Source organism: Mesocricetus auratus, unplaced genomic scaffold (genome assembly GCF_017639785.1).
Source record: "Mesocricetus auratus isolate SY011 unplaced genomic scaffold, BCM_Maur_2.0 Super-Scaffold_100011, whole genome shotgun sequence".
In the NCBI taxonomy this organism is placed as follows: domain Eukaryota; kingdom Metazoa; phylum Chordata; class Mammalia; order Rodentia; family Cricetidae; genus Mesocricetus; species Mesocricetus auratus.
This window is the reverse complement of record NW_024429195.1, coordinates 79,067,115-79,090,168: the sequence shown is the minus strand read 5'-3', so window position 1 is coordinate 79,090,168 and position 23,054 is coordinate 79,067,115. Positions and strand designations below refer to the sequence as shown.

The following is a 23,054-nucleotide window of genomic DNA, read 5'->3' as shown; positions in this document are numbered from 1 at the left end:
CCAAACAATGAAGGTGTGGGACGGTGCACTTCTGCTCCTTTCACTGAAACTCAGGAAGAGTGAAGAAGACTAACAAGATTCGGGAATTGCTATATAAGCATTTATCAACAGCTAGGTTCCTTAAAATGATTAACTAGGACGGGCTGTTTGAGGAAATATGGGGGACAGGCCTAGGAGGTCCTCCTGGGGCATTAAGGGAATCAGACCCAAGTTTGGTAGCATCCTGACCCCAAGTCTTTTGCCTTTTGACTCTATCAGAGAATACAACTCCCCAGTATAAATACTGTGTCATTTCAAATTGATTTTCGTAATGTAATTGTAATGCAATTGTGCCACTTACTAGATACATTTTCTTTCTTTTTTATAGGAAAAGATGTCTGAAAGGTAAAGTTAAGATACCTTTTATTAAAAATGAGGCCATAGATCCTTGTGTCAAGTTGGCCTGTGTGAACCAAACAAGTTTGATTTAGAAAACTAGATTTAGAAAAATTTATTAAAGCCAAGTTTGGTGTTTCACACCTGTGACCTCAGTACTCAGGGGTGGTGGCAGGAGGCTTGCCATCAGTCTGAGCCCCATGAAAAGTCAGGCAAGAAAGATGGGGTTCAGGATTCTACGATAGTGTGTTAGGTTGTGATTTTTACCCTGGGAAAGAAAAGCATTTCAAGATAGTAAGATAAACCGAGATAATGGCTTTCCCTTCTTCTACAGTTGACTTTTTAGGAAAGTACAGCAAACCAAGCAAGGATATAGTGAACAAAGTATGACTGCAAAAGAGATTTTGTTCGCTATTTTTAATTAAGCAATCTGTGCAAACAATTTTTTTCTTCAAGGTAAGGAAGAGAGAAAATGACCACGCTTGGGGGCCTGGGAGAAAAACCAGAAAGTGCTTTCTTTTTTCAATCAAATTTCAAAGCAGTGTTGTTTCTAGAGGCAGTGCCCAGCCCTCAGTATTCCTCAGGATTGCTTGATTGTAAGTCTCGCAAATATGAATCAATTATGTTTGGAGGCACACCTTGCAGGAGGAGCCTGCAGAAAGACAGCCCACCTAGAGAGGACAAGATGGAAAGGGGCAGTTAAAAACACACGAAACCACGAGAGAACACTCCTGGGCTAGCTGCCTGCAAAGGGGTCGATTTTGTTCTTATTAGCTGTAAAGACTCACTCAGTCCCTACTTGAAATCTTCTCCTGGTTCTCATAGTTTAGTAATTAAAGTGTTCGCATCCTGACTGGAAAAAAAATCAAGTTCCTGGCAGAGCCATAGTAATTTATCCCCCTACCATTGCTCAGTCTTGATTTGAATTCCTAGTGGTTTGAAAATGCACTGCTCTTAGAGAGGTCCCCAAATGATGTAACGCTTCTGACTGAACAGCTGTGGGTCATCAGGAGAGCCACTTCCCAATTCCTTAATGTTTTTTTTTAATTAAGCACAGAATAGTCTGATTCAAGCACATTGGAGAAGAAAAATATTGGCTTTGAAACTGACCATTTATAAACTGTACAAAAACTAGAGCTAATACCTTCTGCAACTGAGAGAAATGCCAACTAATATTTCATACCTACCTTCTGAATTTCCATTATATTAAAAAAACAACAAAATATCATTCACGAGAAAACCCACAAAACCAGAAGCCTGTACTACCCTTCAGTGAATGCTTCACTTCTTGCTAAAAAATTCATGACCAAACAAAACCAGCATGCTGTTGGAGCAATCTTAAAACTTCTTTAATGCAAATTTGAGAAACTCATTCTTCTTAACAAAAAAGAAAACAACCAACCACGTCACATATTGGTAGAAATGATGCCACTTATATACATGTCCATTCCTTGATGCAAAGAATTCAGAATGCATGGCTGCCATTCATTTCATCTACATCAAATCCTTGATTCATGCTTCTACCCCATCCAACAACTTGCTGCATGTCAAGAAGAAATGGTTGTGAAGGACCAGTATTAGACGTTAATTTCAAGATCCAGAAATACACATTAGAACTACAGAGTTAGTGGGTTCTATTTTCATTGGATTATGTAATGAAAATCATGCCATACTCCACAGGCTTGGTATGGCTTATGACATTCATAAGCTTCATATGCTAAAGCCATATGAAAGCTTACCTTAGGTGACAATATACATTCAAAAATCCTTACTGTGCTACAACTAAGGAGGAGAGAGAGAAAGAAAAAGAAGTGGTAAGCATTAATAAAGTGTAACATCAAAGTTGCGTATATGTTGGAGGTGAAATTATAGTCACGATTATGATGAGGTGATTTCATTAATCCTTAGTCGGGTGAATGGCAAAGGAAAAATAGAGTGAAGGGTGTCACTTCAAGAGGATCATTAATACATAAAAATTAATAATATGCATAACCACTTTGCTAGAGGAGGTGGCAAAGCTAATCTGACTAGTGAATATGGTAAGAGCTTCCAAACTGTTAGCTTAAAAAAATACCCTACAACATATATATATCGTGTTTTTCAACAAAAGAAAAACATAGACAATATTGAAAAATGTTAGTGTTCATATATATATGTTGAAATTCCAAAAGGCAAAATTATCAAGTGTAAATATTAAGCTAGTACATTTTATAATATTCTGTTGGGATTGATTATATGTAACTGGTCTTAAAATCTTAAACTCAAGCTGCAGAGACTGTGCTATAACCTACAACACTTCAAAGGAAGAATTCTGGTATTTTATTTTCTCTTTCGTGCTGGCATTACCTCTAAATTCAGAAAGCAGATACTGAAAACTCAGCATAGATCTACATCAGAGTTTAATTCAGGTTGTTTAATCTAGCCCCAAAGAACTCTTAATTAGCTCTTCCAAGTGAGACCGGGTCATACCCATACAAAAGGACTTTTTATATATAATTCAGTTTTTCATAAGATCCTAGACTTTTCCTTCCTCTTAAGTTCATAAGCATATGAAATAATTTGGATACCACAAAGATATCCAAACTGTCCAGTAGGTTAGATATTGTGCCAGTGGACTTACAATGAGAAAATGTTATATATGAGAGTTTCTGAATGTTACACCTGCCTTTGTTGTCTTCCATTAAAAGTGCAGGGAACATTGTCCTCTTTACAATTTAGCAAGTAGGAAGTGATCAGTTTCTGGATTCCACCACAAATATGAATTCCCTATGCTGGAAACTGTCTTCAAGGGCCAACCTATCTTTACACACTTGAAAGATGAAGACATTAGGTAAATGCCCCTGTTTTTAGATAGCCATATGTAAAATGAAGGTGCCACTTTCTGACTTTGTTTATGGGGACAGCTGGCCTGGTGAAAGGTATTGGTTCTACATTAATTAATTAATGTCCTTGGATAATTTGCCTTCCTCGTTCATGGCATAAACATTGTATGCCATGAGCTTCTAAAAAATACAATGAAAAGCAAACCAAAAAAAACTCAAGCTTTACATGCAAAATGCGTTTTCATGTAAGAGGAATGGAACGGAAAATCGAAATATCCAGTGGGATATGAACTTTTTGAACCTGTTGCTGCCCCTCCAGGGAGACTGGCTGTCCAGGGGTATTTACTCCTTGATATATCACTGCAGAATTAGAATATTTGTACTGTATTTATTTATTCTCAGTTGACAGTCTTACCTTTTAATAAATAGCTTAGCTCATTCAAGTAACCCTTATCCAATAACAATCTGATGATCAAGTCTCAGCTTTATTTTTTAGAACCAACACCTTGTATCGAGAGAAATCACAGTTCATACCTTATCATGATTTATTTGCAAAAGAATGCATTTCCTCATTATTAAATTCAGTTTTTATTCAATTTACTATAAAATTACCCAAAACTATAATATTTACATGCATAATATCACTTGTTTGTGTAGAAGGCTCCAAATATTGAACCATATATGAAATTATCATTTTATGCCCTTAACATTTCGTTATTTTTAAGGCATGACTATATGACATATTTTTAATTTTGCTTTTTGGATGATGTTATAAATTTATCAATAATACCTTGGAACAGTAAGGTTAGAAACCTGATGAGTTTTAAGTGTGGCCTAAATCATCACTTAAAGTTAAGTATAGTGATTAAACCTGTAAGGTTTACAAGTAACTTGTAGAATTTTTGTGAATATTATAAATATATGTTTATGACATAGAAATATTTCTCTTATCACTCCATTCTAAATTACCATATACCTGAGGACTGACAAAAATCATAAGAGAAAGAAAAGTTGTAAGAACATGTTATTGTGCAAGAAGTTTCTTATACTCTATAGTAAACTTAGGAGAAAAAGTTTTTAAAAAAATACCTTAGACATTTATCATGACTATAAAATGCATATTTACAAAGCCAACAGTTTTACTCTTTGGTTCTAATTGTTTCATCATAGACAGGTAGGGAAAATAAAACATTTTGGTTATCAGAGGATAGAAATAAAATAATGAGAGAAATTTGTTAGGGTCATGTTGTATGGTATCTCAAAGTAGGTTTTGGTTGCTAAGAAAAACTTTAGAATAAACCATTGTCAATTAGTAAGAATGTCTTTAAGATGACAATTTATGCTAAGATTTTTCTTCTATATGAATCCGTATGTGTTTTTCTTGGTTTATATTAGTTTTGACATTTCTTAAATGGAATATAAGCCTATAAAGAAAAGTTCTTTCATAATGTTATAATGTGCTGTATCCTACACGTGTCAAACACTAAATAACACTACATGCATACGTATGAATATACACACATATTCGCATGTATGAGCTTCACAGATTACTAAAAACAGTGATGTGCTTAACTGCAGGTTCAGTAGATAAGCTCTTACACTAAGGCTTCCATTATAAATGGACTATGTCACCGAAGCAACACTGTTTCTACTTCCTTCATTCTCACCATGCTGTCCACCCACATCTCTCTGAAATTAATATACCTTTAATTAACAAGAATTTTAAAAAGTACTAAAACAAGCTAACCTAAACATTCAAGTATCTTAACAAACATCATGAATGCCCCTTCCCCATTGATTCTGCCTAGTCACAACACCCTGCCACGTAATTGGGATTTTGCATTGAGAGCTTCTTTAAGCCACATCCTTAAAGTAAGCCTACAGATGAGCTCTTGGGTGACGTACCTTTCACCTCCAGTTTGCATTCAATCTCCACTGTCCCCAGGTCGTTGACTGCTTTGCAGCAGTAAGTGCCTCCATCATAGGGACTGGGCTTGCGGATCTCCAGGGTACAGACTCCTTGGTTGCTCAACATCCTGTATCTTGGGTCATCCACAATAGCTACTTTGTTTTTCATCCAGGTGATTTTGGGCTGGTCCAGATTGAAGAAACTCAAGTCAAAGTGTGTTTGTGTGTAGCATATTGAGAGTCCCTCTGACCCAGTAATGGGATTTTAAAGCATGGATTAGAAAGAAAGGGCATTTAAGAAATGTAGGCAGCTACTTGGTTTTGTCTGTCTCAAATTAAATTCTATCCCATCATCGAGAAAGCAAATGGGGAAGTTCTAAAGAAGGAAGCTGGATCTGTGCAGAGGATAGCTCAAGGACAATCTTCCCAGATGGGTTAAGTCCCATTCCAGATAAATCTAGTTGGGCACAAAATGTTCAATTGTAAGACAAATGAGTTCTAAGCCTCTGACGTCTTGCCTGTGTGGTTGTGGATGTGCCAGTTTGATTGTGAGAATCATTACACAGTATGTACATCAAATCACATTGTGTGACTTGACTATACATGTTCTTCATCAGTTATTTCCAGATCTTAAAAATTGATCTACAGGTTTGTGATATAAATTCATAGCAGAGAGTGTATACACTGGGTACTTTTCTGAGAATTCCCAATGGTGCCATGATCTCCTCGTTCCCCCAGAGTTTCTAGTTCTTTGGAGGCTGCAAACATATGCTGTCACACCATATCACAGCGGTACTCATCTAGTGGTAGGAGATCTGCTCTAACTGCATAATACAAGATCAGCAAAGTCACCCAGGAAGGTGGCTCTGTGCTCCTTGACCCTTGGTCTACTCCCCCACTTCCTACTTCCTCCTTCCCTCAGTAAACATGCTCACCCTTGGCATGCTCTCTCCTACTCTGCATTTATTGCTTTGTTTGCCTCAGATCCCAGAGTCAGAGCATTTGCTATCCCTTTTACCTAGTCCTCTCCCTCCTTCCACCCTTCAAATGAGAACATTCCCCCAAGGCTCACATCTGGGTCCTTGGCTTTTTACTGCCTTCCTTCCTCAATGCTGTCCCTTTCCAGAACTTGAGCTCTGAAGGCTGGGGTGTAGCACCTCCATGCTGACACTCCCCAGATGACAGCAGCAGCCTGAGCCTTCCTTCTAAACTCAGGGCTCACATTTCCTTATCCCAAGTAGAGGTACCCACATCACATCTGCTTAAGTCAGCACCTTCCTCCATGCTCTTGACTTCCCCCATTCTGCCCAAGACACATGCCACTGTTACTGTGTTTCATTCCATCAGAGTTTTCAAACTTTGACGGTACTTTCCTTGCTGTCACTCAATGATAGAGACCATATGGGCAGCATTTGTTAATTGTTACCTTTAGACACTACCAACTTGAAGCTTGAGAACATTCCAAGTTTCCTCTATTGAGTGTGATCACCCAGTTTTAGCATTCTGCACCCTTAGCAGAGCACATTTTATATTCTGCCCTGAAAGTTTCAGATATTTGATCGCACTGGGAACCCCGAGATTGTGTTGTTTACTGGAAAAACCTGTTTCTAGTTGTGGTGTGCCTCAGCCCTAGCACACACCTTTAACCGAGGAGCTTTCTGCTTGAATATTGTAAAGAGGATTAGTCAATCACAGCGCTCCCCTTAGTCAAGGGGTGAGCAAAGAAGCAGCTGACAGGAAGTGAATATAGGATGAGTAAGAAAAAAAACAGGGTAGGGGGAGTCAGGAGGACATGGAGTTTGAAGAGAGTAGTTTTGAGACAACAGCAGAGGAAGGAGTTTTCTGGGATGTTGGTTGAAGAGGAAGGCTGGCTGGGTATTTTCTCAGCCTCTCTGAGCTGGCAGGCTTTCATCCGAGCATCTGATTCCTTGGTCTTTTGATGAAATTGAACGTCTGAGATTTTGTTAAAAACAACACCTGAATTGCCATGTGACTGTTAAGTGTGTTAGAGATCTCTTGATGAATCAGCATTACCACCTAATTTGTCCAGGTAAAACTATCCCATCTCACCTCTTGCTTCTTTTCCCATGGTTTTGTTTATTTAGCAGCTATCCAGTAGTCAATAAAGCCATATACCACGTTTGTTCCTACTAGTTTATATACTGTATTTATCTACAAATCCTGCCTTCCTTCACTCCTCTCACCCCAGAAAGACACAAATAGAAGTTGGAAGGCTGGTTTATCCTTTCCCTTGCCATTGTAGCATGGCAAATTGAAAGAGAGGTTTTGGAGTCTATTCTTATTTTAAGTAATCCTATGGTAAAACACAGTACCTTAGGATTTCCTCGGACGCTGCAGTTCAGGGTGGCATTGTAACCAGCGATGGCGTAGGTGTTAACCAAAGGCTGAGTAAACATGGGGGCCTCTGTGAAGTCAAAGTCTTCATATACTGGATTTTTGTAGATTTTACCTTAAAAATGAGTATTAAAAGATGTTTAAAAAATAGAAGTTGGCTTGAGATGTATTATTCATGGCATCCTTTACTCTGAGTAAAACTTCCTTCAACTCAGACAATCAGAAGCAAATACCACATGGCATTTAGTCTAATGGGGACATATGTATAGCCAGTCACATCTGAAATGGAAGCCAACGTGGTTATGAGACACTAAATCTAGTACTGAATGAATGTAGCTGTCTGAGTTTCTTGATCAGAAGTGTGTCCTGATATAACTGTTACAATGAAGGACTTGAGAGAAAGTAGCTGGATGAAAAGATAGAATTTAGCTCCTCATTTCTTTAGAGCAAGTCTCATGTAATAAACAGAAAACCAAGAAAATTTTCCTATCTGCATGACATCCATCATGTATAGACCCAGTGACCAGAAACTGGAATGGCTTGAATGTGTAAAATCTATAATAATAGTGTAATTCTTCTAGAGAAAAGTTACCTTTAGAATTGAACTTTTACTTGAATGTTGTTACCATAATTTCCCAGCACATGCTCTCTCTTACTCCCTTTCTCCATATCTCCTCTTTCATTCTTTTCCACTGAATCAACCAAGGTTTCCAAATGTTAGTCCTTCTCCAACTCACCATCCTTAGCAATCACAGCGCTCTCCTTAGTCATCGTCGCATCCTCGCTGAGGCCACACATGTTTTCAGCAAAGACCCGGAAGTAATACTCGTTCCCTATGACCAGCTCAGTAATGGTGGCATTGGTTCGGTGGTAATGCTCGATGACAGTGAACCATTCCTGAGGGGGAAAATAGTTATTATTTTATGAAAATCGCCTACTGATTGGAATAAAAAACATGTGTTGTTAATGAAAAAAATAGCACTAATTTTTATGTTGAGAGCAATAACAATACATATTTAACACTATGTAACTTATCCATAGTTGTCTGCAATTTAGTCTTCATTTACATGTTAGATTCATATCATCTACTACTACCATCTTGATATTTTTCATAACTGCATCATGCCTGGCATCTATTCATCTGTTGATCTATTAGTCCTTTGTGGGACAAAATATAATTATAGAATGCAAGTGATAATTTATTGTTAAAAATAATAGATAAAGCTAGATAACTAGAGAAAATAGTATCCAATAATTTGTCTAGATTATTAATTTAGGTTATTCTAGCTATCACCTTGTCTCTGCTTGTTTCTCCTGCTGTACTATTTGTACCATTTTGGACATGCTTTATGACCTTAATCTTAACCTTATGACCGTAATCCTTGTTAAACTAACACACACGTGCGTGCACACACACACGCTTTCCTTGTTTTTTCTCTCAGCTGCAGTGGATGCACCATTAACATAAAGTCTGCTCTCTCTTCCCACCTCACAGAGCCTGTGACACTACCCGGCACCTAGTAGATTCAATACACATAGTAGGTATTAAATATTTAATGGATAAGTGTATGGATGAGTTGAGACACCTTTAAAATTTCTGTCCTCCCCATATAATTTCAAAGCTTGCCTTGTTGCCAGTAGAAGACCCCACTATTCAACACATATTTTGTACTACTAACAAAAAAATACATTGGCTAATAAAATCATACTTTCTAAAGGAAAAGCATTTTCCTTAGAATTTTCAAGTCCATCATTTCTGTACATTTGGGTAATTTAATACCAGAAGAAACATAGTTGTGTTCATTTAATCCAAAAACTTTATGCAAGCCTTTGTCCTAACTTTTTAATATTGGCTTATCATTCGGTTTTATGTCTTTCATCTTGCCTTGATGATGAGTATCCCAAAATAGCAGTTATCTTTCTTACTTTCTTTTTATTTAGCTGATACAACAGTGCTTAACAGACAGTAAGAGGACAAAAAGTGAGTGTTTGGGCCCACATGATAGAAACAGCAAAGGTGGGAGGCTATGGGGATTTGGTGAAGACTAGAGTCTGCAGGCATGAGGAGACAGGTGAGCTTGTCCCCTTGAAGAACTGGTAGAATAAACACCTTCTAGTCCCTGTTTCTGTTGCTGCTGAAATTCAATAGAGACACAGGGGTAGGTAAGGGGTCACCAGGCAGTCTCAGTCACATGGACTGGCAGGAAGTCCTAGTCCAGTTGAACTTGTCTGGATCTCTTAAGAATAAAATTCTGTACATGTATGATGGTCTGAGATAATATACAGGCTGTAGAGGGGGCCCTCCATAGGTACTCTGATGCTTCTGGGTTCTCTGACAGTATCAGGACCAAGGCTCAAGAAAACTCCTCATTGCAAAGGAAGTCTGAGCCATTCAGGTCCTTCTTGCAAGGTTATCTGCCCATCGGCCTACCTACCTCTCTGGCTGTTCAATTTAGATGAAAAATGTCACTTGAAAAGCCAAATCTTATTTTGTCATGTAACACTTAGGAAAAAGGCCATGCTAAAACAGTTTATGAAAGAAGTAGTTTGAAATTTGATTGTCTTTTCCACTTCGGCCCCTTCTATGGAGTTCATGACCTAAGTTCTTGCTGAGCTCCAAATGTGTAATTCATAAAGACTTTATACTACTCACCATGTTGTTTTACTATGAGAATGAAAAATATTCTACTCCAATGTGTGTCCTAACATTCTTTCATTCAGTCAGTCTCTTACAGGTAGCCCAGTAGGAAAGTATAGCATATGGATTCTTATTTAGCATTTAGCACAAAATTCTGGTCCTCATCTAGTCATCGATTCTTTAAGAGCCCAATTCCCCATCTATAAAAGATAACAAGCCATGATTCCCACGGGCTTGAATCTTGAGCACATTAGGCTGGTTTCCTTCTCAGAAACTTAGAACATGATGTAACTTTCACAATTCCTTTTCCTTTTCTTGCTAGTGTTTATCCATTTTTAAATTTTTGGTTTTAAGCCCATACCGTTGAACGTTTATTACACAAGGAGAAAGCATTGCATGGTGAGTATTTATTGAATGAAGAATGAATCCTGTTTGCATTTCACCCTACTTTAGACTATCTTAGCTCCAAATCACCAAGCAAGACAAGCATCTGCTCCTTCATTTTATAGACAAGGAAACGGGGTCAAGGAGGTTGAGGGACTCATCCTGCACATGCGACTTAAGTGGCAGCACTGGGGATGAATTCAGAGCCCACCATGCTGGCTCAGTCACATCTCTCTTCCACGCTCCCCAGAGGCTCCTCACGACATTCCTATCACCTCTGACGGACGTGGCTTTGCTCTTGATGCTGAGTCGGAAGCCAGACAGACTTACCATGCTCTTCTTGTCGGCCTTCTGGATGGTGTACCCGGTGATGGCCGCATTGCCATCGTCCTTGGGTGGTGTCCATGTCAGAGCAACATTCTCTCCCCACACGTCTTCAATAGTCACAGCTTGGGGCGGGCCCGGGCGGTCTGCAGGATGGAATCACGCCGCCATTGTGAGTTCACATGCACAGGGCTATCTTAATATGTGCTTTTTCCTGTTGTAGGAGGCCACACTCTTCCAGTCTCAGCCACGGGGTCTGTGCTTCCTTCATCCCAGATAGGCCCAAGGGTCTCATACGCCTCTTAGCTTAGAAAACCCCTTGAGGTTTGGTGAGAGAAAAACTGCTTGGTTTGAAGTGCAAGCCTCAGCTTCCTAGGGGAAGTTCAGCAGTTCTTAGCTTATGGGTTGCAACCCCTTGGGGGACCAAACGACCCTTTCACAGGGGTCACATATCAGAAATCTTGCAAATCATATATTTGCATCATGGTTCATAACAGCAAAATTACAGTTATGAAGTAGCAACGTAACATATTTATGGTTGGGAGGGGGGGTCACCACAACCCGAGGAACTGTACCAAAGGGTCACAGCATTAGGAAGGTTGAGAACCACTGCTTTAGTTAGAGAACTCAAATCTCCACAAATTAGAAAAAAAAAAAAAAGATTGGAAACAAGGTTTCTCAGCCCTGAGAAGTGATTTTTCTTATTTGGTCTTTTAGATGTAAAACTCAGCATCCTTCTGCCTTAGCCTTCTATGTGTGAGGTTACAGGCAGGCACCACTCTTCTGTGTATGTGTGTGAGTGGCACGTGTGTGGGTGTGTGCACATGTAAGGGGTGGAGAGGAACACATATGGAATCCACAGGAGGGTGCCATGTGCTCTCTCTCTCCACCCTACTTCTTTGAGTAGTTCCTGAACCCAGAACTATTGATTTTTAGCTAGACAAGCAGCTAGCAAGCCATAGCAAGCAGGTAGCAATGAATCCTGGGACCCCCTTTCACCTCAGTGTTGGGATTATGGGCCATGTGGGACCACATTTGGCTTTCTATCTGGGTGCTGGGGTCCAATCCCAGGTCCTTATGCTTGTGTAGCAAAGGCTCTTTGCCTAAGCAATCTCAGAAGCCTCCTAAATTTACTTACTGACATTGCAAAAATACAGACTAGTTTAAGCAGTTGGGGACAGGTTCTGTGTATGAGGGTCCCCGTGCCGCTTCCCTAATTCTGAACAAAAATAGAATTAACCTGTTTATTGACTTTCTTTGAGTACAACTCCTGTGTTTAACTGTTGGGCTTTGTCGTCATTTCTTTACATTGGGAAAAAAATCTTCATTCTACTCAAACTTTACAATTGGTGAGTCTTGGGTGTGGAAAGAAACATTTTAAACTGTCTAGAAGCTACCATGCTTTTTTCAGCATAAAGCATACTTTATGATAAGGGAATCAGAAGTTGAGGGCAAGAGAGGTTGCATAAAAAACAATGCAGGCGGGCTCACCAGCAGTGTCTGCCAACCCTCTTGCACACATATCCCCGTGCAATGCAGGTGGGCTCACCAGCAGTGTCCACTAACCCTCTTGCACACATGTCCCCGTGTCTCCCATGATTCGTACACTTAGTCAGTGGAAGTTATTCTGAAATGCTAATAAGTCTTACTGTTCTTACTGCTTATTCCTTTTTTAATCATTCTTTTCTTTCTTCTTTTTGTCTATATGTATGTTTTTGCCTTTTTTTTTTTAGATACAGGGTCTCTGTACATAACACTCGCTGTCCTGGAACCTGTCCTATAGACCAGGCTGGCCTAGAACCCACAGAGGACGCCACCACCTGACAATTCTTTTTAAATCTTAAAACTATGCTTGTGTAGAACAAGCCCAACACTCCTATCTCCCCCAAATGACAAGACGTTGGTCTCCATCCTCCTCTGACAGAATGCTCTGACAGAACCCACCTACGATCTGAATGTCGATGGAGGCGCTTTCCTCGTACTTGTCCACTTTGACCCGCAGGTCATACTTGCCAGAGTGGCTCCTCTCTGCCTTCCTGATGAATATGATGGTGTCGGTCTCTGAGTTGCGAATGTTTATTTGATTCTTATCGATTTCCTGACCATCCTTCTTCCAGGTCAGTTCTGGTCTTGGTTTGCCCTAAAATGAAAGACAGAAAAGTTGAAGGGGAGAAATAACATTGTCTCGAGAATTTTTTTCCTTTAACATCACAAGATTGGCCTAACCTGCTGTAGGCAAGGATGGAAAATGCCACTCCCTGACCTGGTGGTGGGTGACACTAGGGAAGCAAGGCCACTTCTGGCTGATCGCCTTCTGAGTGTCAGGTGCATGACACTTATTGTTTGCCTCAATCTATGCATGGATGGATGAACATCGTTACCCTCACTGATTTGGAAAGAGGCTCAGCCATTTGCCCAAAGCCTGAAGTAAAGGAACTTCTAGAACTCGTTCTCAAAGGCAGATGTGCCAGACGCCAGCAGGATGGTACTTAAGGGCTTGCCCCCTGGGTCCCTGGAGCCTATGGTGGACTAATGACCACTTAATAATGGTGTGATCCTGGGAAAAGAATAAACTCGATGTGCCTCAGTTTCTAGATCTGTAGGACAGGGAATAGTGTCCTTCACAGAGTGGTTATAAAGACCGAAGTCTTCTGCAGACACCATAAGTGTTTAGCAGTATCGGCTAAAGGCTAATGATTTTCCACTGTACTATGTTCCTGTCTCAGACTTGTCTACAGTTTCTCTAGCTGCTGACACAATTAAGAAATTATACAATTACAGTCTTATCCATAGGCACAAGTTTCAGTTTCTTTTCTTTTTCTTTTTTCTTTTTTTTTTTTTTGAGGTGGGGCTACAGGGTCTCATGTAGCTCAGGATAGCTTCAAGCTCCCTGAGTACCCTAGGGATAGCCTTGAACTCCTGGACTCCCCCCCCCCACTTTTATCTCCTGAGTACTAAGATTACAGGCATGCACCACCACATCTGTTCATTTTTGTTATATGGGCCAGCTGTCTTGTTATTTGCCTTAAACTTACAGCAGTCCCTCTGCCTCAGCCTTCTGAGTGCTGGAAGTATAGGCATGAGCAGAAAGAGAGAGACAGAGAGACAGAGAGACAGAGAGACAGAGAGAGAGAGACAGAGAGACAGAGACAGAGAGAGAGAGAGAGAGAGAGAGAGAGAGAGAGAGAGAGAGAGAGAGGTGGACGATCATGTGTGTGTGTGCTTTTGTGTGGGAAAGAGAGAAAGACCTAAGCTGATTATTGTTGTTTTAAAAAGCCAGGCTAATCTTATAGACAGCAGACTCTTTTCTCGTTTGCTGGAATGATTATTTTACACAATGGGCTTGTATTTCAGTAAGTGACATCAAGATCTCAAAGCACAAGTTTGTTTGCTTAGACTGTTTTGTTGGCTGTGAGAACCTGAGAGCGGACAGTCAGTGTCACAGATGGCTGGGCCGCAGAGCTTCTTCGAGCGATTCTTCATCTCCTCTCACATATCTCTGCCCCACCCACCCAGTCTTCAGGCAGGACAAGATCTCTGTGTCCTGAAGAACTCAAAGCTGACAGGTTCGTGGCATTTTCTATTATTGACCCAGTCTTTCTGAGGGAATTCTGAATCATGATGAACTTAAAGGCTAGACCACCTCGCTGTACCTTTTAAACACTCCCGCCCTGGGAAGGCACGTGAGAGCTTCCCACTTCTTACCTGGAAGGGGATAACCAGATTGACAGCCTCTCCAACTCTGCGGATGTAAGTCTGCTTCAGGTGCCTTGGGATGCGAATCTTTGGTGCCTCTGGGAAAGGGTGGGAAAGCACAGTTGTACATCAGTGCAGCATCCTGGAAACGGCCTCGCATAGGTGGGATGGCAGGTTGCTCATGACCCGTCCTTGGGATCACATCTCTTCACGCAGTTTTAGATGCTTCACTAACAGTACACTTAGCGAATTTGGTCCAAACCGTTTTCTTGAAGTACAGATATCTATTTATCTATTTATTTGCGTTTTTTTCATTTTTGAGACAGGATTTCTCTGTGTAGCTATTTATTTTTAAGATGTGTTTTTATGGGGTTAGAGAGATGGTTTAGCATTTAGGAGCACTGGCTGTTCTTCTGGTGGCTCCTGTTTGATTCCCAGGACTCATGCAGTAACTCACAACTATAACTCCAATATAGGAGACACCAGGCACAAACATGGCATCCTGGCGTACAAGCAGGCAAAACACTCATAAACATAAGAGAAAGTAAAATGATAAAAAAGAAAGTATTTGAGTACTTAGATAACTTGAGGGCAAGCAATCCCCCACCTCAGTCTTTCAAGCAGCTGAGACTAAGTGCATATAACGCTACGACCACCTTCCATACTTGATTTTTTTATATGCATTGGTCATTTGGCAATAGCTACTATATAGAATCGTGCAGATCTTCTGAATGCTGATGTTTTAATGTATAATATTTAAAAATTTTTATCTGTTGTAGGACCACTGTATCAATCAATAGTTTTAAGTGTTGAAAAGCTATCGATGCAAGTGTACAAGCCTGATGATCTGAGTTCAACCCTGAAACCCACACAGTACAAAGAGAAAACCAAATTTTGAGTTACTTTCCAGTCCAGAAAAAAAGTTATGGATTCACGGACCAAGATGAACATAATTAACATTTTTTTATGTTTGATCAACAACACGCTAAGGCAAAAACCTAGCCTTCTCTTTAACGCGAGTACTTGGCGGGGTGGGGTGGGCGCTGTCACAGCTCTGTGCCACTGCTGGACTCATGCAAAGACACCAGGGGCTTCATTTACACTGCCAGGGGCTTCATTTACACTGTCAGGGGCTTCATTTACACTGTCAGGGGCTTCATTTACACTGCCAGGGGCTTCATTTACACTGCCAGGGGCTTCATTTACACTGTCAGGGCAGATGCAAGCATGTTGAAAAGGGCCCGGATGCATCTGTCATCATGAAAGTGATTGTGACTTTGCAGTCCCACTAGCGAGAGTGTAGGTACAGTCCCACTGCAGTTGGTTCAGAGAATCTGGTCAAGTCATTTAACTGGTCTTCTGAGTACTAAATTATAAAAACTCAGAGCTGACCTCCTAAACTGCCTAAAAAGCACTGTTTTGTTCATTTTTTTTTATGAGACAGGGTTTCTCTGATTGTTTTGGAGGCTGTCGGTCCAGCCCAGCCTCGAACTCACAGAGATCCGGCTGCCTCTGCCTCCCGAGTGCTGGGATTACAGGCGTGCGCCGCCGCCACCACCACCACCCAGTCATGACTGGCTTTCTTATGTGGGCTCTGGTGATCCAACTCAAGTCCTCATGCTTGCAGGAGGGTATTACTGGCTGATCCATCTCCCCCACACAGTAAAGAGATTTTAAAAGGTAAAAGCAAAAATGGAAAAAGTAGAGCTGTATTTCTCTTTCTGGATCTGTTGTTTTTTTTTTTTTATAGTTCTGTCCATTTGCTTGAAAATGTAAAGATGTCATTGTTTCTTATCGATGAGCAGTACTCCATTGTGTAAATGTACCACATTTTCCTTATCATTCTTTGGTTGAAGGGCATCGAGGATATTTCCAAGATCTAGCTATTACGAATAATGTTGCTATGAATATAGTTGAGCAAATGTGCTTGTGGCGTGAGTATGCCTCCTTTGGACTCACTCATAAGTGGATACCAGACATAAAGCAAAGTATAACCAGCCTACAATCCACAACCCAAGAGAAACTAGAACCTTCTTCCAGAAACAGATGGAAGCACATGTGCAGATCTATAACTACATTGGGCCAAACTTCCCAAAGAGGGAGTGAGGGAGGAGTGATAATATGAACAAAGGAGTCAGGACCACGATGGGGAAACCCACAGAAGCAGCTGGCCTGAGCTAGTGAGAGATCACTAACTGCACTGTCAACTGGGGAGCCAGCATAGGACTGAACTATGAATACAGGTGGCCATGGGGTGGCTTGGGCAGTATATGAGGCCAATGGCAGTGGGACCAACGTCTAACTCTAATGCATAAACTGACTTTCAGGAGCCATTCTCTATGAAGAGACACCTTGCTCAGCCTAGACGTGGGGAGGGGTGCCTTGGTTCTGTCTCAAAGAGGTGATGGGACAGACTTAGCTGATATCCTAGGGTAGGCCTTACCCTCTCTGAGGAAGGGATGGGAGGTGGGATGGGGGGAAGAAGGGGAGAGCATGAGGAGAGGAGGGAGGGGAAACTGGGATTGGAATGTAATAAATAAAAAAAATTAAGGTTAGTTAAAAAAAATGACCCACCTATGACCTCCTTCACAAGAATGGGCTGGGAATAGTATTTGGGCTCACTTGCCCCAGCTGCGTTAATGGCCTTCACACGTACGAAGATCTTTGCATCCGTGGGCAGACCATTGATGGTGAACTTTGTCTTGTCGATCAGGTCTGTATTTGCAACTATCCAGTTCTCAGCTAAGGCCAGTAAAAGAAAAAGAAAAGAAGCAGGGGCAGTGGTTAGTGAGAGAAGCCATCCCAGGCTACCCACAGCCAACTCCAACTTAGCATTTCATTCATACTCAAACCCTTCAGAAAGAATATGATTTGGGCTCGACTGAAAAAAATGCCCCCAGATGGCTAGCATAAACAACAGGAAGAGTTAAATTAGACTGTTATTTCTAAAAAAAATCTTACTTAGCAATAAAGTGCCTTGAATAATATAGTATGTGTTCCCAATAATTTTGTAGAAGCTTTACTCCAACTTGGTTCCACACTGCTTGACATAATCTTGATATTTAGGCCTTGACAAACTTTAAAATTCAGAAAGACAGGAATTTGCCCATCTCATGAAGGAAAGGTACTATTCTTGCCACGTGGTCTCTGTTCTATCTCAGCTGACTTATTATCATGAAGCATTAATGTGAACATAAAGAATCTGATCATTTGCATTCATGAAGAAAAGCCAATTCTACTATAAAGAGGAAAGGAGGCTCATGACCTGATATTTCATGAGTTGGCACAACCCTTTCCTTCAATCAAAAATTGAATTTTCTTTTGCAGCAATAGGTAGCTTCGTCCACATTCTGTAACATCAAAAGACTTTAATCCTAGCATCCGTGACATACAAGTATTTCAGTTTCTAAGTCAGAAATGACCACTGGGAAAAGAGAAGTCTTGGACCCCAATGAGAAAGTTCCCTATTTCCCCCCAACTCTATGGACTTCTGTGTGGAGGTGGTGGGAAGGTCCTTCATGTAAGGTCATGGAACATTCCAGATAGGGGTCAAAGAGTAGGGAAGTCTGAGAGCTTCGCAGATACTTTACCTGGTAGATCATACGCAGCCTCCCCATTCTCATTAGGCTGTTTGGCTGATGTACCTTTGAGAATCCGTCAATACATTAATTAAAGACACCCACTTCCACATCAGAAGAATATCGCATCAGCAGACAGCATTCTCTGTTAGTAAAGTGTGCAAAGTAGACAAAGAGGCCTGTCCAGAGTAGTGACGCAAGAGACCAGACATGTTAAGGGGAGGCACGCCTTCCTCTGCACAGCCTGTGGGTTTTGTCTGCAGGCCCCTGGCCCACAGAAGAAAAGAAGAGGAGAGAGGCTGGGACACCTTCACAGGTGGGAAGAAGAGCTATCGAGCAAAACAAGACCATGAAGAAAAAGGAAGAGTCACTTCCGGAGTCCTGAGGGAGCAGCCTGTTCTTCTCCAGTCCCCCAGGAAACATGATGCCTCCACGGTGGGGTTCTCTCCCCAGGGTCTAGGAGGACACATTAGTACCATCTTGCCAGGACTCAGCAGGGCCTTAACACATAGAAATGGAGTCAGGCCCAGCAGCTCAGGGAGTAACCCTGGTTACCATGACAACGAACTCTGCATCAAGAAGACAAAACGGGATATTCCTGTGTCCCTATATTCCATGGGAAGGGCTCACAGGATGCTCTGAGGCTTATCCCAGTGGTTTGGAATGGTATACCTTATTTTTGGTACCCAGGAGATTAGCTGGGGCAAGGAGTCCAGAGTGGCTACCCCCAGGAACCTTAGTCTCCCTCCCTCTTTTCCCAGCCTTATCGGGACTATCAGGGAAGTTTGCTATCTTGACAGCTGAGAGGGCATTGGATGATAAAAACCGCTTATGACTTTGAAAAAAGATACATCTTTCAACAAGTGCTCTCCTTGATAGTTTTTGTGCCAGTTTCGTAGGCAAGACTCAGTGGATGGGAAAGTGAAAACAAGAGACAAGAAAAAACACAAAGGAACAAAGAACAGATAAAAGAGAAAAGATGAAAAAATGGAAGGGGAACAAAAATAGCCCATCTCTTCATGTCCAAGCTACCTGAGGGGAAGAGAAAGAAAAGGATGCCTGTGGGGTGGCGGAGGAACTGTGCAAATTGTTTATCGCATGAGGTCTATTTTAAGAAAAGAATGAACTAGAATGAAGGCGACAAGAATAAAATGCTTCAGGCATTAAAAATAAAACAGAAAATGCAGAATAATAATAATAAATGCACACAACCTTACATAAGAAAGACTTTCACAGACTAAACCTGACATCCAAAAGCATCAAACACTTGAGAAATTAGTTCGAAGAAGAGCAGCCATTAAAAGAGAATGAAGAACCAGGCAGCCACATTAAGAAAACCAGGAAAGACTACGAGGAGAGAGATACACGTTATGAAAGAGAGTCCATAGAAAGCTAATACCGACATGTTATGTGGCAGAATATATACATCAATGACCGTGTACATATACATATGTATATCCTCATATACATATGTATCTACACAGACCACACACGAGATTATGTAAAATACACTTCGTTGTATTTTATCTAAGGTGGGTAACATCAAAATGACAGGCATCTATCATTTTGCTGTATCTTCTTACTTTTTAAACCTATCAGAAAGAAAAGAGTAAAGAATTTGCTCTGTTTCATACACATACAGAAGGGGCTTGCTCAGAAGCCCCAGCACATAAACCTTAGGGAATTCTGCAGGGTGGGTGATATGGAAAGCTCGGGACAACAGAATGGAAACAAACCATACTCGGAAATGCTGCAGGCTTTCCTTGTTGAGTTTGTCACAATACCCACATCCTTCACCGTGCTAACCCTGGGCCTTGTTCCTGTAAGATCCCCCCACTGGTTTTGGATCCTTCTGAAGCTCGAAGACTGTGGTAAGTAGAATGAGGCCGGGTAAAAGAAATTCAGAGGCGGGTGCTGCATCCCCATCTCCACTTCTTCCTGAGTCGCAGCTGTCCTTTCTGCCGGGGCCCCACTGCAGGCTGGGACTTCAACAGTTGCTCTTCATGAAGTTTCTTCTCCCCAGTGAGTCTCCTCCTGGGACACCCATTAGTGTTTACACTCTTGATTCCCAAAGGCATTGATGCTTCTTTCCTTCTTGGGGAGCTTCAGTCTTAAAGTTTGGGGTCCAAAGAGTGACCTTAGAGGTTAATTCTTGGTCTTTGTTTAGTGAGATCTCAGTAAGCTTCCATGGGAGACCATCTGCCTGCTGTCAGCCACAGAGGAGCCAGGGTCTACAGCCAGGGCTCTTTCTGTCTGTCTCGTTCACCCGTTGCCTGTTATTCCTTTCCTACCTTCCTTTCTTCTTCCTTCCTTCCTTCCTTCTTCCTTCTTTTCTTCCTTCCTTCCTTCCCCTTTCCTTTCTTCCTTTCTTCTTTCTTCCTTCCTTTCTTCCTTTCTTCTTCCTTCCTTCCTTCCCTTTCCCTTTCTTTTTCCTATTTGGACTTACCACACTCTAGACAATTACTCTACCAGTGAGCTACACCTCCAATCCATTTTCAAATGTCATTTTCTTCTGGCCACGGCAAGCAGGAAATTAAACCACTAGGCCATGAGTGAATATCACACCCTTTCAGTTTTGGTTTCCTGTGACATTTTACTTCTCTCTCTTTTTTACTTTAATCAGAGGGGCTCTTTGGATTCTTTCCTTTCCCCTCCAAAATTTAATTTTAATTTGTTCAAGTCTTAAGATAGTCATTGCCATATTCTGAATGCATTGTTCATGCTCTCTGGGATCTAGTCCTAGCCCCTTAAAATCAAGAGTTGCTTTTGATTCTTCCCCTCTTTAAGAAGGAAGGACGTGCTCACTGGATGGTCACATAGTCTATCCCCCTGTGCTTGGCCATTCAGTACTCAGCAGCGGCACACAGCAGCTGCACTGAGCCTGGAAACGGATGCCCCATATCTTTGTCAAAAGGCCATCCTCCTACGCCAGCCCAGTGGGGATACCCACCTTACAGCCATTTTTAGCATCTAAACATACAGCATTAAATACCAGAGGAATTCTACATCCGTTGCATCTCAGAAAGATGACCTTTGGCTTGGTATCATTTTTCAGTAAGAAAGCGATGGTTTCCCAAGAAAGACAAAAGAAAGCAAGGCATATCTCACCTAGCGCTGACGGTATTCACTGTAACCTCTAGGTGTACTTACTTCCTTCAAAGCAATACTCTAGCACATAGCCATCTAAACCTGCTGCGCCAATCTGGTCTGGCGGCCTCCACTTCATTGTCACGGATGAGTCAGTGACAGAGTCAACAGCCAGGAGAGTAGGAGGGCTGGTCACCGCTAAGAACACAAAAGCGAGAAAAAGAAGAAAACCATGAGTGTGGAGCCACGGCAGAGCGCCTGCAGTAAGACAGACGGCAATGCAACTGTGCTAACATCCAGTGAGAACTCCCTGAGCATGGTCATGTGCAAGCCAGACTGATGAGACAATCCCGGAAAGACTGCCACGCTCCTTCTCCAGCTTGGAAAGTTTGTGTGAAACGCTAAGCAGCTAAAGGGAGTTAGAGAAAGCAATCTAACAATCCAAAGTTCCCATAGCCCTATAACATTAAATATTTTTAATTTAATTATGTGTATATATGTGGGAGGGGGCTATCTGCCCATACATGCAGGTGCTCAGCACTCAGGAGAGAGAGTTGTCGGATTCTCCAGAGCTGGAATTAGAGATAGCTATGAGGTTGGCCCATGTGGATGCTGGGTGGGGCTCAGGCCCTCTGTAAGAGCAATGCCTACTCTTAGTCACTGAACCATCTCTGCAGCCCTAAGACTTGCCATTTTAAACACTCTTGTACTGAATTTTCTATTTCCTAAGGAATAATTAAATACAATGAAACATGGAGACAGCTTATCTCTCATTTGCCTTCGCTGGACTTTTTGTTGATGCTTCATAGGTAAATTTAAGATGCAGTCATAAACGAAGGTGAAGGTAAGACAGAGGCTCACTGGCCAGTGTAGCTTGCTTGGCCTGTGACACGTTAGGAAGGACATTGGAGAGTGATCACATAGACTCAGCTTCATGTTTGCAGTCAAGAATGGCAGTGGGCCACCCACCATTCTCACTGTAGTTCTTCAAATGAATTCCAGGCCCTACATTCTGAAGATGTTGAACTTCTCCAACGTCTGTTTGGGATTTCTTACAGTATCACCCTTAACCATGTCTGGCTATTCCCCACCCGCCTCTCTAAGAAGTTCCAGGCCATCCCCATTTGGAAGTCAGAAGGGAAGCAGTAATAATAATCTGGGGGCAGTGGTTTCCACAACAGAGACAATTCCCTTGACTCACCCAAAGGAACAAAGGGCTTGGATGGCATGCTGGGCTTGGAGATGCCAATGGCATTGACCGCAAAGATGCGGACCTCGTAGGCCACACCTTCAATCATCTTCTTGGGCTCAAAAGTTGTTTCTTTGCAGAGATCAAAATTCAGACGCATCCACCTAGAGCTTTGTTTCTTTTTCCTCTCAATAAAGTACCCTGCAGTGTACAAAGTAGAGACTCGGGTTTTTTATCTTGTCTCCAAAATTAAACTTTATTAAACATTTTATACGTTCTAATCAGACTGAGTGAAGTAGACAAATGCATTTATATTTTACTGCACCTTATTCCATCAGTTATTAGAGATCAGATAACACAAATGTGAACTTTGTAAAATACAGATTAAAAAAAATAATGGGAGCTGGGCGGTGGTGGCACATGCCTTTAATCCCAGCACTCGGGAGGCAGAGGCAGGAGGATCTCTGTGAGTTCGAGGCCAGGCTGGACCGACAGCCTTCAAAACAATACAGAGAAACCCTGTCTTGTAAAACCAAAAAAACAAAAACAAAAACAAAAACCAAAAAAAAAATGGGACTAGAAAAAATACAGTTGTACTAGAAAAAGAAAAAAAATGAATCAGAGACATGTAGTTCCCAGCAACATAGTCACTGTGGTGGTGCAATCTACAGTCAAGAACCCAGAAGGTTGCAGCCATG

General features: G+C 41.5%; 1 protein-coding gene across 12 annotated transcripts in view; it reads right to left on the bottom strand.

Moving 5' to 3' along the window:
- Nucleotides 1-777: 777 nt before the first annotated feature.
- The window catches only part of Mybpc1 (myosin binding protein C1), a 76,313-nt gene continuing 54,036 nt past the window's right edge, over nucleotides 778-23,054 (bottom strand). For 2 of the 12 annotated variants that reach the window (XM_040755107.1, XM_040755112.1), the window contains 12 exons: nucleotides 22,369-22,557; nucleotides 21,231-21,365; nucleotides 19,664-19,672; nucleotides 18,093-18,146; nucleotides 17,077-17,244; nucleotides 14,512-14,600; nucleotides 12,751-12,946; nucleotides 10,813-10,952; nucleotides 8,198-8,357; nucleotides 7,439-7,575; nucleotides 5,103-5,289; nucleotides 778-1,046 (listed from right to left, as the gene is read on the bottom strand). In XM_040755107.1, the coding sequence (XP_040611041.1) occupies nucleotides 946-1,046; nucleotides 5,103-5,289; nucleotides 7,439-7,575; nucleotides 8,198-8,357; nucleotides 10,813-10,952; nucleotides 12,751-12,946; nucleotides 14,512-14,600; nucleotides 17,077-17,244; nucleotides 18,093-18,146; nucleotides 19,664-19,672; nucleotides 21,231-21,365; nucleotides 22,369-22,557 (1,565 nt within the window). In that variant the 3' untranslated portion in view covers nucleotides 778-945. Of the gene's footprint in view, nucleotides 1,047-2,114; nucleotides 2,158-3,489; nucleotides 3,558-5,102; nucleotides 5,290-7,438; nucleotides 7,576-8,197; nucleotides 8,358-10,812; nucleotides 10,953-12,750; nucleotides 12,947-14,511; nucleotides 14,601-17,076; nucleotides 17,245-18,092; nucleotides 18,147-19,663; nucleotides 19,673-21,230; nucleotides 21,366-22,368; nucleotides 22,558-23,054 lie in introns of all 12 variants that reach the window. The other 10 variants (XM_040755115.1, XM_040755119.1, XM_040755108.1 and 7 more) reach the window with 7 other exon arrangements.